General features: G+C 51.5%; 6 protein-coding genes across 6 annotated transcripts; 3 read left to right on the top strand and 3 right to left on the bottom strand.

Annotated features, from left to right (window-relative positions):
• Positions 1-283: 283 nt before the first annotated feature.
• Positions 284-1,736, bottom strand: JCM6883_002781 (uncharacterized protein; the record flags this gene model as incomplete). Its single annotated transcript, XM_076630573.1, has 2 exons — positions 284-1,660; positions 1,719-1,736. 2 exons carry the CDS (start codon positions 1,734-1,736, stop codon positions 284-286), a joined length of 1,395 nt encoding a protein of 464 aa, XP_076489310.1.
• Positions 1,737-2,058: 322 nt separating this feature from the next.
• On the bottom strand, positions 2,059-6,406 carry POL5 (DNA-directed DNA polymerase; the record flags this gene model as incomplete). The annotated part of the gene is made up of 7 exons (XM_076630572.1): positions 2,059-2,634; positions 2,698-3,326; positions 3,397-4,003; positions 4,071-4,499; positions 4,573-5,243; positions 5,321-5,651; positions 5,726-6,406. The coding sequence occupies 7 exons, from the start codon at positions 6,404-6,406 to the stop codon at positions 2,059-2,061; spliced, it is 3,924 nt and encodes a 1,307-aa protein (XP_076489309.1).
• Positions 6,407-6,561: 155 nt separating this feature from the next.
• On the top strand, positions 6,562-8,400 carry JCM6883_002779 (uncharacterized protein; the record flags this gene model as incomplete). The annotated part of the gene is made up of 1 exon (XM_076630571.1): positions 6,562-8,400. One exon carries the CDS (start codon positions 6,562-6,564, stop codon positions 8,398-8,400), a length of 1,839 nt encoding a protein of 612 aa, XP_076489308.1.
• A 366-nt stretch (positions 8,401-8,766) lies between these two features.
• On the bottom strand, positions 8,767-10,146 carry JCM6883_002778 (uncharacterized protein; the record flags this gene model as incomplete). Its single annotated transcript, XM_076630570.1, has 3 exons — positions 8,767-9,506; positions 9,568-9,980; positions 10,037-10,146. 3 exons carry the CDS (start codon positions 10,144-10,146, stop codon positions 8,767-8,769), a joined length of 1,263 nt encoding a protein of 420 aa, XP_076489307.1.
• A 598-nt stretch (positions 10,147-10,744) lies between these two features.
• JCM6883_002777 (uncharacterized protein) lies at positions 10,745-12,535 on the top strand (the record flags this gene model as incomplete). Its single annotated transcript, XM_076630569.1, has 6 exons — positions 10,745-10,807; positions 10,909-11,106; positions 11,169-11,237; positions 11,305-11,368; positions 11,427-11,672; positions 11,736-12,535. 6 exons carry the CDS (start codon positions 10,745-10,747, stop codon positions 12,533-12,535), a joined length of 1,440 nt encoding a protein of 479 aa, XP_076489306.1.
• Positions 12,536-13,071: 536 nt separating this feature from the next.
• JCM6883_002776 (glycosyltransferase family 15 protein) lies at positions 13,072-15,168 on the top strand (the record flags this gene model as incomplete). The annotated part of the gene is made up of 10 exons (XM_076630568.1): positions 13,072-13,541; positions 13,657-13,773; positions 13,846-14,021; positions 14,086-14,119; positions 14,190-14,259; positions 14,319-14,363; positions 14,421-14,717; positions 14,781-14,869; positions 14,945-15,055; positions 15,132-15,168. The coding sequence occupies 10 exons, from the start codon at positions 13,072-13,074 to the stop codon at positions 15,166-15,168; spliced, it is 1,446 nt and encodes a 481-aa protein (XP_076489305.1).
• Positions 15,169-15,334: the final 166 nt, after the last annotated feature.

The raw sequence follows: 15,334 nt of genomic DNA, 5'->3' as shown, positions 1-15,334 counted from the left end.
CCTTTCACAAAGTAGAACGTCGCAGTTCCCGTTCTTCAGATCCAACCCAACCTACTAGCACAACTCGGCAAGGGCAGGAACTGGACGGAAGGTAGAGGTTCAGAGTACTAAGTGGGAAAACGATGAAGTCAAAGCAGCGCGATTCAAGGGACCACGATTCTATCCCTCGATTCGTTCGTCTTCCTGTATCTCTTGAGTACTTCTGGCGTGAGGCGAGGGATCTAGAGTACGTTGCAAACCAAAACAGATAACAAAAGACACAACACAGAGAATTTCGACTCGCTCAGAAATGAAGATATCCGTGAGACTCGCCGCACGGGCATCCGCCGTAATCGTAGTAGCCGGCCTCGTCAAGGAGCAAGTCGTCCGTCATTTCATCTCCGTAGACCTCCCTGAACTCCTCCCAATTTCCGTCCACTGCATGAGCGAACATGCAGTCGAAACTCTCCTTGTTGAGCTCCTCCCCGATCTCAATGGACTCGATAGTCGTCCCTTCAACCTTGATCCCTGATTGACGAATGCGCGAGATGAGATTGACGACGGCCTTCTCTGCGAAGTCATTCGCCTCATCCCAACGAGGGATGATCCAACCGGGACCGACGTGCAAAGGATCTTGTTCATGATCGGGATGAAGCGTGTAGCCATCGGAATCCTCGTTAATCCTCCATCCAACTTTGCCTTGGACTTGATCGAAGACGACCTTTCCGAGCGAAGGGAGTCGATTCGGACCGATGATCATCTCTTCGAGTCTTGAACAACTGAGGAACGCTCCTTTCCCGAATCCGAGAGTTTTGAGCTTAGCCAAGTCCTTGAGAGGTTTGATGAGATCTTGAGAGAACGTTCCACGGCTGAGGTAGAGGTGTTCGAGGTTGACGAAACGAGGGAAGTGTTGATCGCAGGGATGCGAATATTCGTCGTAGAAACAGCGGGTGCGAAGAGTGAGGGAAGTGAGAGTGGCTGGGAGGATAGCGACGAGGTTCGTGAAGCTGGGAGTGTTGTCCTCCAAAGTGTCGAGAGTAAGAGAGGAGAGGTTGGGGAAGTTTTGAACGAAAGAAAGAGTTCTCGGATTATCGGCCCAGACTCCTCTGAGGACGAGTTCGTTGATCTTGAAGAGTTTCTTCCCTCCCCTCGGGTTACAGGCGAAGAGCTGGGATGCGGCAGTCGAAAACTCGAGGCGGGAAAGGGAAGGGTATTCATCGAGCGAGCGATAGAGTTTCGAATCGAAAGGTTTCTTCCATTCAGGGGGGATTTCGATCTTGAGAGTTTCGAGACGAAGAAGAGACGAGTGGGCGATACGGAGGGATAGAATGACATTGATGAGGGAGGTCGTCTGGGCGCCGAGCTTGAGTTGTTCGAGGTTGACAAGAGTTGCGAAGAAAGATTTCATCTGACGATCGTTTCTGAGGGCTCCTCCTCCAGTATCGACGTTCTCCACCTCGAGTACTTTCACCATCCTTCCCAACCCTCCGTTGTTTTCGTAGGCCTGGATCAACTGCTCGAGTTGAGAGAGGGAGGAAATTTGAACTCGGCGGAAGAGCGCTTGTCGCTGGAAAGAAAGGAAGACGCGACTAATCGGACTGCGAGGGGGTTCGGAGTCCTTGTAAGCATGGTCGAAGATATCGGCGAGTAACTCGGGTGGGAGATGAGAGATGAAATCGCGCTAGTTGATTAAGCGATTTGAGTTATCCGGTAAGCTGTCAGAGGGATCAGAGACTCACCTGAATAGTCTCAGACATCTCTTGAGTATCTTGTCTGCCACCGAAAGCTCACCGAAGGCGGCTAGCGAGAAGTGGTGAGAAGAGAGAGGGAGAGAGGGAAGTCAACTCGCGTGCGCGTGAAAGTCAAGATTTCCAGTGTCTGATTTCCGTGACCCGTCGTTTGTCGAGCTATGCATTCTAGAGGAATCTCGCTGCCGGGAAGATGAACGGAAAAGGGAAAGGAGTTGAGAAAGCGATAGAAAAGCACGTTCCTTCTCTCCGTGGCAAGTCCGACGACGACGATGAGAAATGCAAGATTGCGAGAGGAAGATTACATAGAGAATCAGACGGCTACGTAGCTCTAAGCCTTGCCTTCGCTCCGTCTCCGTTTCTTCTTATCCTTCTTCTCTTTTTTACTCGGAGTTCCCTTTCCTCCTGCAGGAGCTACTTCCTCTTCATCCATCTCTACCTCGACTTCAACTTCGTTCATTCCAGTCTCCTCCTCTTCAACCTCAGGCTTGGCCTTCTTTCCCTTTGATTCGGAAGATGCGACGTCTTCAGTAGCCTTTCGTTTCTTGTCCTTCTTCTTCTCCTTCTTTCCTCCTTCTTCGACGATTGATCCACCGAGGACACTGACGAGTTGCTTGATGAGAGTCTGAACCGCGACGGCACCCTTGAACCTCTCGTTACTCTTCGCGGCATCGAGGAGCGAGATCCATTCTGATACCGACCACGCTTTGGCGGCTTGAGCTTGAGAAGAGAGTTGAACGGTCATTCGAGCCGCAGAGAGAGCGTTCTTGACGAGTTGCTTCAATCGAGCGGCGTCGAAAGTGGCGGCGGAAGGCGCAGAAGTGAGCGATGTCGAAAGAGCATCGTGAAGGGCGGATTGGTAGGCGGGAACTCCGGCGAGTACAGCGGCAGTCGACTCGGGGGTTTTCTACACTCGCGAGAACAGTCAGCATGGTGATACCGCTCGAGACAAACGACGAGTGACGCTTACGAGATTGGTGTAACTGACGAGGAGGTTCTGTGCAGCCTCAAAGGCTTGCATCCTTCGGAAAGCGTTGACCGTAGCTTTCTTGTCTCCTTCTACCTCTCCCTTGGCCAACGAGACGATTCGATCGAACATGCCCCATGCCGCAGCGGGAGCACGTTTGCAGAATTCGTTCGTCAAAAGCGGTTGAACCTTCGTCCTCGCGTTCTTCGTTCCGAGGTATTGTTCAAACGAGTTGGCGAAGAGGGTTGAAACGGCGGTCGAAGTTGAGGCATCGGCCGACGGTGAAGCGAGGGCGGCTTTGACGAGAGCGATCGAAGTTTGGGCGATGATGGGCGCAAATTCGGAGATTTCGACTCCTTGAGCGAGCGCGTGTAGTTCTTCGAGGGCTTCGAGGGCAGAATCAGGAGAAGGAGGGGAGATCGAGTCGGCCGACTTGCGAGGTTGAACGAGGTATCGAACGAGCTTGGAAGCCTTGTTGCGCAGTTCGATCTCGAGGGGAGAGGTCGAGCGGGCAAGGTTGAGGAGAGGGACAAAGGTCGGGACGAGGAGGGGCGAAGAAGGCCGTTTGCGAGCGAGAACTTCGAGGAGGTCGAGGAGACGGAGTCGGTAGTGAAGATCGTCCGTGCGATCACCTGCGAGGTTCGGTGGAGAGATGTCAGCCTCAATGTGAATGACAAGAGAAAGTGTCAAGAATTGACTCACGTTTCTTGCTCTTCCTACCTCCGCCGTTCGCACGGAAAATATCGGCCAGCTTGTCATCGAGTTCCATCATCGCCTCATCGTCCAACAATTCCTCCTCACTCTCTTCCTCATCGTCGTCATCATCTCCATCGTGGTCGTTGAGGGGCGCCAATCCACCGGCTTCGAGGGCCTTGAGCAACTCCTCTCGGAACTTCTCGTCGACTTCCTCGTCGTCAGAATCTTCATCGTCGTCACTTCCCTCCTCTTCCGAGTCCTCTGCGTTTGCAGTTTCCTTCCCCTTCTTGTTACCGGAGACCGCCTCAGATCCCTCTGCATCTTCTCCTTCAGCCTCTAATTCAGTCTCTTCGGGAACAGGAGCGATCGTTTCGAGTAGAAGTCCGACGGCTTGTTCACCCATTTCTCCTGCGAAGCCTTCGATGACTTCGGAGGCGACAGCTTTGACGAATGCTGAAGAACGTTGAAGTAGCGAGAGGAGGAGCGAAATCAGAACCGTAGTGGGTTCGGGTAGTTCAGCCTCGGAATCATCGTCCTCCATCGAAGGATCTTCCTCGGATTTGTAGGCGGCGAGAAGGGTAGAGAACAATAAGGGAAGGACGTCGCAAAGTTGCTGTGTCGACCCAAAGGAAAGTCAGCTCTCCAGTCGCATTACCGCTCCAATCCGATGAGAAACTTACCTCGAGTACTTCGTAAGCTTCTCCCTTCTCCTCCCATTCAACCAGCAAGACACCTTCGATCAAGCTCCTCGCGTGTTTCCTTCGTTGCTCTTCCTCCTCCTTCGCCTTTTCCTTCTTTCCGACTGCTTTGCCAAGTAATTCGTACATCTCCCTCGAGCGTTTCTTGAGGTCCTCGAGCTCCTCTTCGTCGTCCTCGTCATCCTCGTTCGCAGTCGACTCGGCGGCGATCGAGAAGTGCTTCGCATCTTTCTTGAGGTTCTCGAGAGTGGCGAAAGCGCGAGACAACCAAACAGAACCGCTTTGAGCAGTCTTGTCGGCAGCAGTAGTCGAGGTAGAGGCGGTGAGGAGTGCGGTAAGAACGGAGAAGAATCGAGATTCGGCAGCTTGTCGTTGAGCGGTGGAAAGCTGAGGGTCGGCAACGTAGGAGCGCTAGATACGAAACGATCTCACGAGATCAGTAGACGCTCCAACAAAGGAGCAGAATAAGACTCGTCAGACTTACAGCTCCACTATCCAATTCCTTCTTTACATCGAACCAACCGACGACGGCTAAGAATTCCACGAGGTTCCTTAACACCTCTTCGTCTTTGACGACTCCACCGTTCCTCGCGACGTGCAACAACTGATCCAAACTCCAAGTTCGAACGGCCAAGATCCTCTTCTCCTTCGAGGCTTCCAAACTCTTCGCGTCCTCCTCTTCTTGCATCTCGACATCTTCTTCCTCGTCCGCCGTAGTCTTCGTGACCGTCGTAGGAGCGGAAATGAGAGCTTCAGGAGGGGACAAGAAGAGAGTGTGTTGAAGGTAATTGACCCATCCTTTGACTCCGTTCAAAGGTAACTTCGCAACGAGTTTCTCGAGAAACTTGTTTTCGAAAGCACCGGGATGACTGTTCGGCGGCAGAGTCAAAGCCTTGAGGAGGGGCAGAGTCGCTTCAGGGTGAGAAGTGAGGTAAGTCGGTAAGAGGTTGTGGGCGAGTTTTTCTGCGACTCGAGACAAGGTTTTCTCGTCGTTACCGTGAGAAGACGATTTGCGGAGGTGATTTGCGAAGACTCGTAATGTCGAAGGGCCGAACAAAGTCGTGACTTGGGAAGGAGGGAGGAGAGGAAGAGTCGATTGAACGAGACTGAATCCGAGCGCCTTGAGCGGGAGCGAAGGTGATCCGAATAGAGAGTCTATAAGAGAAGAAAGTGCGACTCGTCGTGAGCTGCTGAGTACATCCCACAATTTGAGGGAAGAAAGCTTGACTTACCATCGACGCAAACTTTCCAGAAATCTGCCCAACTAGCTCGATCCTCGGTGGAGCTTCCCGCTTGACCATCGCGAGGGAAATAACTCTCGAGGATCAAGTTCCATGCGAAATGGGGGTTTTGGCCCGGAGCGGGAGCGGCACCGTTCTTCGAGGTCTTGACGGCGTTCGAACCTTGTCGAGGAGTCTTGCTGCTGCTTCCGCTAGCTTCGAAAGGGTTGGAACCCGATTGAAGGGCACCTCTGAGGGCTTGACCGAGAGAAGGGAGGGAAGAACGGGAGAGAAGCGAGCCGGAGGGGAAAGTAGGGGAAAGAATCGATTTGAAGTCGGTGTCCTACGAGAAAGCGGTGCCCATTACGTCAGTCCATGCTATTCACCTGATACAGAACTCGAGATTGCGAGACTTACGACGCCGTGAGCTTGGAGAGTCAAGACAACCGCGATTTTCTCTGGACTCCAACCCTTCGCCTTCTCCCTGGCATCGTTTACCAGTCGCTGTACTGTCCACTTGATCGTCTCCTCTTTCCACTCCGACTCCTCGGCTTGTACGAGGGATTCGATGGCTTGACAGATGACCCAGTAACTCGGCTCTCTGATCCAACTCTTCTTGTTTCCGAGCGTCACGAGGCCTTGAACTACCTCCTTCCAGCTTTCTCCTCCATTACTCGTCGATCCAGTCGGTCTCACCAAGATTCCCGATCGAATCAAAGCGTGTGAACCGACGAGTTTGGCGAACAACAAGTCTCTTTCTTCCCTTGCATCAATTCCGGTCCTGCTCGTTGTCGATTCCTCAAATTGGGGTAAAACCTTGCTCGCCTGTTCGTCCGGTAGAGTCGCCAATAGTTGAGTGAGAGCTACTGCGAATCCCTGACGAGCTGATTCGTTCGAGGATGCCAATCCAGCAAGAAGACGTTTGAGGGCGTAAGGAGTATCGGCATCATTCGGCGGGGGAGTCGGGAGCGGTAGAGAGTTGAGTAGGTTGTACGAGGCGTCTAGTCGAGTAGTTTGATCGTGAGAGGCGAGGAGGGGGAAGAGAGGCAAGATGGATTGTTTGCGTTCTGAAGCGGAATTGCTCGTAGGAGCGACCATGTTATCGGACTAGCTGCGTTTATAAGCGTCTGGTCTTTTCACTCTTGCTTCCCTCCTGGTGTTTCGAGGCGTCAGCGTGAGTAGCGATTGAGAAAGATGAGTGAAAAAAGTTTGGAAAGACTTTCATCAAATTCTTCATCTAAATCTCGCTCAACATGTTGAGAACTCGAATTGGAGGGCTCACGAGAGTACGAACACTTCACTCGGGTCCTCGCCTACTCGAACGAGCCCCAACTTTCACCACTCCGACTCCTTCTCCCTCTCCACCTCAACCTCCTCCTCGATCAACGGAACAAGAACGTCTAGCCCCTCTACCACCAACGAATCTACCCGTAGAAGATTATGCCTCTCCTCTACTCCACACGGCGTCCTTCTTCTCGACCTTGTTCCGCTACTCGGTTTATTCATCTGTCGGGGTCGTCACTCTCGCTCTCACGTCTCTCGTCGGTGTACACCTCTACGTAGAACATTCAGCACTCGCACTACCGAAATCGGGTGAAGTCGACGATTCAGAGGAATGGCTCGAAGAGACGGGACAAGGTTGGAGTGGGAAACATCTCGGAAATGGAGGAGGAACCGATCCTAGGCTCGGATTACTCGCGAGAGCAGCAGTCAGAGGTGCTTGGATATCGATGAACTGGGCATCTGGATCGGCCGCAAGTCCCCTCTCAGCTTCAGCTTCGCATTCAGTCACAACTTCAAAATTCGCGCCAGTCGGACCAAGGATGATTGGACAGGAGCAGTCGATGGCGAGTAGAGGAACACCGGTAGCGGACAGTGGATGGTTGATGGCCGAGCAGTACCTCGTATTCGCGTTGAGGAAAGCTCAAGAGAGGGGAATCTCGTTACTCGAACCTGGAGATTGGGAACGACAAATCGAGAAAGGTGGCGTCGATCGAGCCGCTGTCGAGTTGGAGGAACGTCTTGCCGGGTTGAGGGAGCGAATCGGAGGCAGGATCAAACTAGAACAGGCGAGGGAAGGATGGGAGAGGATTTACCTCGCGCTCGCTCAAAGTCCCACGACCGATATCTCGACGAAACAAGGCAAGAAGCTCGTCGAGTGGGAACAGAGGGAAAAGATACTCGCGAGTAGGAAGTTGGGAGAGCTAGGAGCTAGGATCGCAGAGTTATGGGGTAAAGGAACAGAAGAAGGGAAATTCGAGTCGGAGAGAGCTCAAGATTGGTTCGTCAGGGGATTGGCTCCCGTCCTGCGCAACGATGTAGGAGGAGGAACCGCTGCACTCGTACAACCTTCGCCTGAGGAGAAAAAACATGTCACGCCGTCTTCCTCCTTCTTCGGGTTCTGGTCCCGTTCTCATCCTCCTTCGACCCCAGACATCTCCTCTCCTTCATCCCCTAGTCAACCCGAACTTTCGCACCTCGTCTCACTCGTTTCTTCTACCTCTCCCACCTCGCTTCCTCCCTCGACTTCTCGTGCGGTTATCTCGACGCTCGTATCGCTCGAAACTTTCCTCGCCCGCACCGCTTCAGATCTCCCCTCAGCTCAATCAGTACAACAGTCTGCTCTCGACTTTGCTCAACGTCTCTCCACTTCTACTCCCGCCTCGACTGGAACTCCCGTCGAAAAGATGTTACCGCCAACGACGATCTCTCAAGCTTCAAAACTCCTCACTTCGTTGTACCTCACGACTCGAATCGCCGCTCTCGAAACTCATCTCGCCGAATGCACTCTCGCCTCGCTGCAACAACAAGGTCGTGCGAAAGCTCGAACCGTTCAATCTGGACGTGAAACCGCTTTGAACGCTTTCCATCTCGCTCGAGAGAACGTCGAATCGGTCCTCCTCACTCTTCCTCCTCCCTCGACGCCTGATGAGGACAAGAAGGAATTACTCTTTAGCAAGAATCTGGTCGGAGTTACTGGCAAAGTGAAAGAGTTGTTGGAGGAACAAAGCAAGAGGATCAGGAGAGACGCTGAAAAGGTTGAAAAGATCGCACAAGGGTTGATCAAATTCCTCGAGGGAGCGAAAAAGTGAACGGTGGAATGACCCCTCTGTGTTGGTTTGTGTATAGTTTCGAGAAGTTTTTCGTTGTCTTGTTGTTCTGTTCCGCAATCCACTTGTCCTCCCGTCATCTGAATCGGTTCGCGACATTGTCTTTAGCCTCGAGTGTCCTTCACTCTGCACTTCGCACCATATTTGTCGTTGCGCTCTGGATCTTCGCGTAATCCTCAGTCCGCCAGCTTGAGCGAATGCGAAAGAGACTCGATGTTCAAGCTAGAGATAACAGTAAGATCGAAGATGCAGGAGATAAGTAACAGCAGCAGAAAGTATGTAAGCACAGTGTCAGATGGAAAGACATGAAAATAAGCTTGGACAACTTGAAAGAGGTAGTAGACGAGGCTATCTCGCTTCGAGCTTCTCTCGAGCCTTGAGTCTATCGACAGTCGACCAGAAGTCCGAGACGAAACAAGCTGCTCTCGCGGCTCGATTCATTCTCGTCCCTTCATCTGCGACGTCGAAATCGACTCGGACTCCTTTCGACTTTGCCAACTCGATTAACTCGGCGCAATAGCCTTGAACCTCTTCCGAATCATACTCGAGCCAATACTTTGGAAGATATAGATGGATGAGGTCTTGGAGTGGAGAAGAGTCGTCGCGACGTAAACCTTCGATGAGAACTTCGAGGATTGCGATGTCGGTTTTCGATGATCGGAACCTCAGGTACTCTGACGAGACACGAAGCCGTTTGAAGCGAGGGAGTAGGCTCGAGTAATTCCGGAAAAACTTGAGGAAGTAAGGGTGGGTGTTGAGCTCGAAAAGTTCTAAGGGATGAAGGAGGGTTTCGTATAGTCGGAGATTGGGAATGCAACGAGTGCAAGAACATCGGAGGGCGAGATAGCGGAGATTCTCGAATGAGTTGAGCTTCGAGACGATCCGGATGCAACATTCGTCGATTTCGATCGCCTCCAGGTTGGGTAGCATTGTGGGCGTGTATAGCTCAGAGACCGGGATCGAATCTCCGATTGGGTGAGGAAGGTGGATCGCGGAAAGAGAAAGGCAGGTCAAGTTTGCGAGCGGAGTGGCGCTGTGCCATGAGTAGACAGGGGAGTTCATCGCGTGGCAGTGAAGTCGCTCGAGGTCTATCGCATGAATGAACTCAGTCCGGCGCCCAAGCGAGCGAATGTGGAAGAACAGGCTTACGAGGTATCGCCGATAGGTCGTGTGCTCCGACTCCCTTCACGTTCATCAACCCTAACGACCTCAACCTTGAACTGGACATCATGGAGACTATCCTCGCGGCGGCACGAGATTCGAACGATAATACCGCGTCGTCGTCCCGTAAATCGATGGTGATGCGTTCAATGTGGTCGAGAAAATGAGGAGAGTCGAGAAGCATTCGCTCACATCCAGCGAGGTTTTGAGTCCAGTACGGTCGCCGCAGGAGTTCTCGCTGAGAGTATCGATACAACGCTCTTGAAGACCGACTACAGGAAGCGAGCGTCCGTTGGAGAGCGAGTGATGACTCCTTCGGGTCGATTTGGTCACATTTTGGGAGCGATTCGACGATTTTGGCGACAATCTCGAGGGGGAGCAGCGTGAATGGCTGGTTCCATCTGTGATCACCCGATTAGTCAGTGTCAGTGACGAAAGAGAGTGGAAAAGAGCGCACAGTGACCAAGTAGGAGAAGAACTTTTGCGACTCGCGTAAAAGTCGCAAAACTCGTCGACGATACATCGAAAGACGAGTACCACGAGCTCCCAGAATCCGAGCGCCGTCATTCGAAGGTCGAGGAGGTTAGAGTAAGAAGGAGAAGAGAGTCGAGCACACCTGAAGCCTCGAAAAGGAGGAGTTTTTGTGACCATTGGATCGACGAAAACCAGCCTCCTGAAGGAGCACGATCATAATAACAAGCGCATTTGCAGATCACCACGAATGCATGGAACAGTTCATCGAAGTACAGAGCATCTGAGCTCACGACCAAGCTCAAGGTTGAAAGCGAGAGAGAGAGGGAAGGGAAAGTGATGTGAAGAAGGTAAGCCGCGAGCGCATTCGGAAATTCCGACGAGCTCGGTGCAAGGGACGTTGAGGGGAAAGAAATGGGAAAAACGATCGAAAGTGTACATAAGATTTTAGCGTAACGTACAGTATTCGGGAGATTACACGAGGTACAATACTGTAACGGACGCGACGAAAAGACTTGCTTCGATGCCGTCCGAGAAATCCGAAAGGAAGAAATCCGAGAGCCTCTCTCACAACACCAACTCGACTTTCCAACAAGCAGTACAGAAGTCAGCGCACATTCACTTCGCAAGCAAGCAAGACCGCCCTCTCGATCCACAGCCGAAGCAATCTTTCTCCTCCTCTCCTTCTTCTCTGATGAGGTTGTCTCGACTATCGCGGTCGACTCTCGCCTTGACAACCTGTTGCCTGATATCTTCGGTCAGTATTCTCTCTTTTGGGACTGCGCGATCACGCGTTTGTTCAAGATCGAAGATCAAAGTGGGCGAAACTGATGAACAAACTCTTGTCGACTTTCACAGGTTCGAGCGAGCGACGGTGACAGCGACTTGTTGGCTCCGGAGCAACCTGCGATCTCGTTCTTCTGGGGGACCTACAATGATTCTCTCCTCGACATTCCGCAATGTAACGGAGTTCAAATCATCACGACCGTTAACACATTATCGGCTCGCCAAGTCGTAGCTCCCCTCTACTTTACCGCGTTCCCCATAGGCTATCCCGTAAGTGAAGCTTGTCTTTCCGATCATGAGCGAAACGAAGCTGATCGATCGCGGGAAAACAGCCTTTGACGATGCGACTTCCGACAGACGAAGTCAGTCAACGGTTCACTTGGCAAGCTGATTATCCAGTCGTAAGTCTCCCACCGAGTATCGGGCGTTCAAGAGATGATTATTAACACGTTCGGCACTCTTTGGTAGGGAACTCATCTCACTCTCGCAATGTCGGATTCGGCGAATAACAGCGGAGGAGCAGTCGCTGGTTGTGAGTTTATTTCGCCTCGCGCCTCAGTATTGCACCTTATGCTTCTCCTGCTCGACAGATACCATCGCGCAATCTTCTCTCACCAATTGCACTCCTATCGCCGACTCTCCTGCGCCCATTTCCTTCACGACGAGTCCTCTCGACGACCCTTGCGACGAACTCGACATCAGCATCAAAGGTGGAAAAGCACCATATACTGTGTCTGTACTCGCCGGTACGAGTGGATTGTATGGAAACTTGACGGGAGTGACCAAGAAGAGCTTCAAAATGAGAAATGTGGTCGGAGTGCGCCAAACTTTCAATCGTGAGTGCCTCCTTCTTCAGAAGATACTGCCAGTGTTGACAGTCAATCTCCTCGACATTGCAGTACTCGTAACCGACTCAAAGGGCAGATCGTCAGCCGTCGGACCCGACATGGTTTCGGCGTTGAATCTTCCAACTTGCAACCGACCTACGAGTTCAAATTCGGGCTCGTCTACGCCAATAGGAGCTATCGTCGGCGCAGTCGTCGGAGGTGTCGTACTAGCGGTGATACTCGGACTCGTCGCGTGGTGGTTCATCAGACGGCGGAACAAGAAAAGGGAAGAAGAATACCGTCAAGCTCAACTCGCTTCAAGCGAGTTCCGCAACGCCGATGGTCGAGCACCACTTGTCGAACCTTTCATGCTACAAACGCAAGGCGCCGACGTGAGGAATACAGGAGTCGAAGGAGGACACTATGATGAAGTTAGTCCGACGAACGAAGGAAGTTACGACAGATCCCTCGACAAGTACCCTTCATCACCGACAAACCCTTACTCTGCCGACTTGCACGGTCACCCTCAACAACAGTATCCTTACTCTCATAATCCTGGTCATCAGCAACAGCAATCCTCGATCTCGTCTTCACAATTTGATCAGTATCAACCTCCCCCTCCTCCTCAAACGGCGCCTTACGGCTATTCGAATCCTTACGACCCGTACGACTCGTCCGCTCCCGGCTCAACATCGAATGGAGGTTACGACCCAATGTCGACGAACGCTTCACATCAATACGAACCTCATCACACTTCGAATTCCTCGGCAACGAATGATCTTGCCAACCCCGAAGAGTTCGAGTTCCGTCTTCCAGATACGAGAAACGGAGGAGGCTATACCCTTCCACCAGGCGCAAGACCTTATCACTAGACGTTTTTACCCCATCCTCCGACTCGATTCTCCCCTCGCTCCCGACTGGTTTGGTTTCTCCACTCCGGCGGCTTCACAACTGTTTCTACTTCCTCTAATGTGTTTCTTTACGTCTCTCTCTACCTGTTCAAGGACACTCTGATCCTTCTTCCCTCGTTTTACTCTCACCCATGTCTTTCGTTTACCCTGTCCCTCTTCTCACGACTCTTCAAAATGGTTTTCCACTCTCCTCACTCTCTCGTCGTTCTTGCCGCAACTCTCCCGGAATCATATCATTTCTTGCTTCTTGTAGATCGAACCAACTTTTCCACTTCATTTGTATCGATTTCTTTCCCAATTTATCTTAGACTTTTCTTCGACTTTACCCCTCTGATCTACTCGTTTGATTGTTTAGTGGTAGCTGTACAGTAGCGTTTTCTCTGCAAATATCCACGTTCTCGCACAGTACAGATTGTTTTAACAGCTGCGTATGAATCATCTTTTCGGGACTGCGCGCATTTCCTCCTCTTTCTTCTTCCACCTCTCACATCGAAGGCATGTCGTACGCACCACTACCGACCACGTCGGATCCACACCATTCACGGCCAGGAGGAAATCACGCACCTCACATCTCTTTATCAAACTTGCGATCTCATCTCCCAACGTTCTCCTCGTCTCACTCTCCCTCGAATTCACCGAAACTACCATTCCTAGATCAACTGAGTCCTCGTACGGTGAGACTGCTCGTATGGATCGGTTCAGGAGTCCTCTTCTTCGTCATCTTGACTTTCTCATTCAACCATTCGAATTCTACAACTTCCCATGGCTCGACCTTAGACTCACCGAGAGGTAGTCGGATAGGAGAATACGCTTGGATGAAGGGCTGGAGAGGGAAAGGAGGCGAGAACGGAGTGACAAGGTTCGGGACCGGGAAATGGAACGAGGGACTTATCGAGCCAGAGTTCGTCAAGGACGAAAAAACAGGATACCTGATGCCTCCAGACGTCTACCCTGCCGCACTGAACCCGTGAGTCGAAGGCCTTTCGAGATGAGCTTCGTCATTCTCGCGTTTCGAGGACTCTCTCGCAAGAGGCAATCATGCGTGATGACTGCTAGAGCTGACAGATTTCCCTTGCATCCAGTTACAAACGAGGGAATGCCGCTTTCGTCGCTCTAGTGAGGAACAACGAACGGGAATCAATGAGGGACTCGATGCGAAGTGTCGAAATGAGAGGGAACCGACGATGGGGATACCCTTGGTGAGCTCTCTGTCCTCTTCCACAATTGATTCAGTTCAGTACTGACTCAATCTGTCCGTATCACGCCTCTAGGGTGTTCATGAACGACGAACCATTCGATAAAGAATTCATTGACGGCGTCAAATCGATCACGCGGAGTCAGGTCTACTTCCATGTCATTCCGAAAGAGCACTGGAGCTACCCGGAATGGATCAATCAGACGTATGCGGCGGAAGAGAGACAGAAGATGGTCAATGAGAACGTTATTTGTCAGTTTTCATTTTCGTACAAAAATATTTGCTCGATCTGGGTACTAATTCCATCCGTAAGCAGATGGAGGAAGTGAAAGTTATCGACATATGTGCAGGTAAAGCTCTGGACTGAAGACGTTCAGAATGCTAGAGTGCCCCTGACAGACCTTTTGCAAACTTCCCTAGGTTCAACTCCGGCTTTTTCTTCCAGCAAGACGTTCTGGATCAATTCGATTACTACTGGAGGGTCGAACCTGTTCGTTACCGAAACAGTCGCCTTCTTGGACATCGAGCTGACCTCGTTCGAACGTGCAGGGCGTCGAATTCTTCTGCGACATCGATTTCGATCCTTTCCTCTTTGTACGTCTCCCTTCCATCTATTTCTCAGATTTTGACTGACCCCGCCTATGTATACAGATGCAAGCGAACGAGAAGGTATACGGCTTCACGATCTCGCTCTACGAATACCGTCGAACTGTCGAAACTCTCTGGGACGCAACTCGAGAATTCGCTAAACTCCATCCCGAACACATTCATCCGGATAATGCGGTCGGATTCCTCGTCGACGATCAGAGTAAAGGATTGATGGATGGGGAATGGAACAATTGTCATTTCTGGAGCAACTTTGAAATCGCGAGCTTGACCTGGTTGAGGTCAAAACCGTATATGGATTACTTCAACTTCCTCGACAAGAAAGGAGGTTTCTTCTACGAGGTGAGCTTGCTTCCATCATCCATTTTTTTACTGTTACTGAACTTCTTCGCGAGGATTGCACAGCGTTGGGGAGATGCACCCGTTCACTCGCTAGCAGTGGCACTCTTCCTACCGAAAGACAAAATCATTCACCTGGATCCAATCAGTTACCGGTGAGTTCCTCCGCGTAATCGAGTTTGCGTCTTGAGCGTCGCAGAACAACGAGACTGATGTCCCGCTTGCCTCAGTCACAATCCTTACACTGCTTGCCCATCGAACGAGGCCTTCCGAGAATCTGGCAAGTGCGAGTGTGAGCGTCAAAAGGATTTCAACTCGAACGATGGTTACAGCTGTACACCGTGAGTTCGCGATCTCGGTTAGGAGATTACGCTGTCTTTCTGTTTCCTCTTGGCTGACTCGGTCCTTCTTCCGCAGACGATGGTGGGATCGATTTGAAAAATGGTCATACTAGAGTGACGACTGACCACTATCGAGCGGCTGGAACCGTCGACGTCTCGAAGGCGAAAAAGAAAATATAGAAAGTTTTGCATCTGAAGTTCCTCTCTGTTTTGTATCCTACAGCATCTACTGGATTAATGCATCAATATACCTCGACCGTGCTTTCATCTCCGTCACTC

This window comes from Sporobolomyces salmoneus, assembly GCF_050403485.1.
Source record: "Sporobolomyces salmoneus JCM6883 DNA, S_salmoneus_JCM6883_v1_ctg11, whole genome shotgun sequence".
Lineage (NCBI taxonomy): Eukaryota > Fungi > Basidiomycota > Microbotryomycetes > Sporidiobolales > Sporidiobolaceae > Sporobolomyces > Sporobolomyces salmoneus.
The sequence above is the reverse complement of the archived record's forward strand: the minus strand, read 5'-3'. Positions and strand labels throughout refer to the sequence as shown.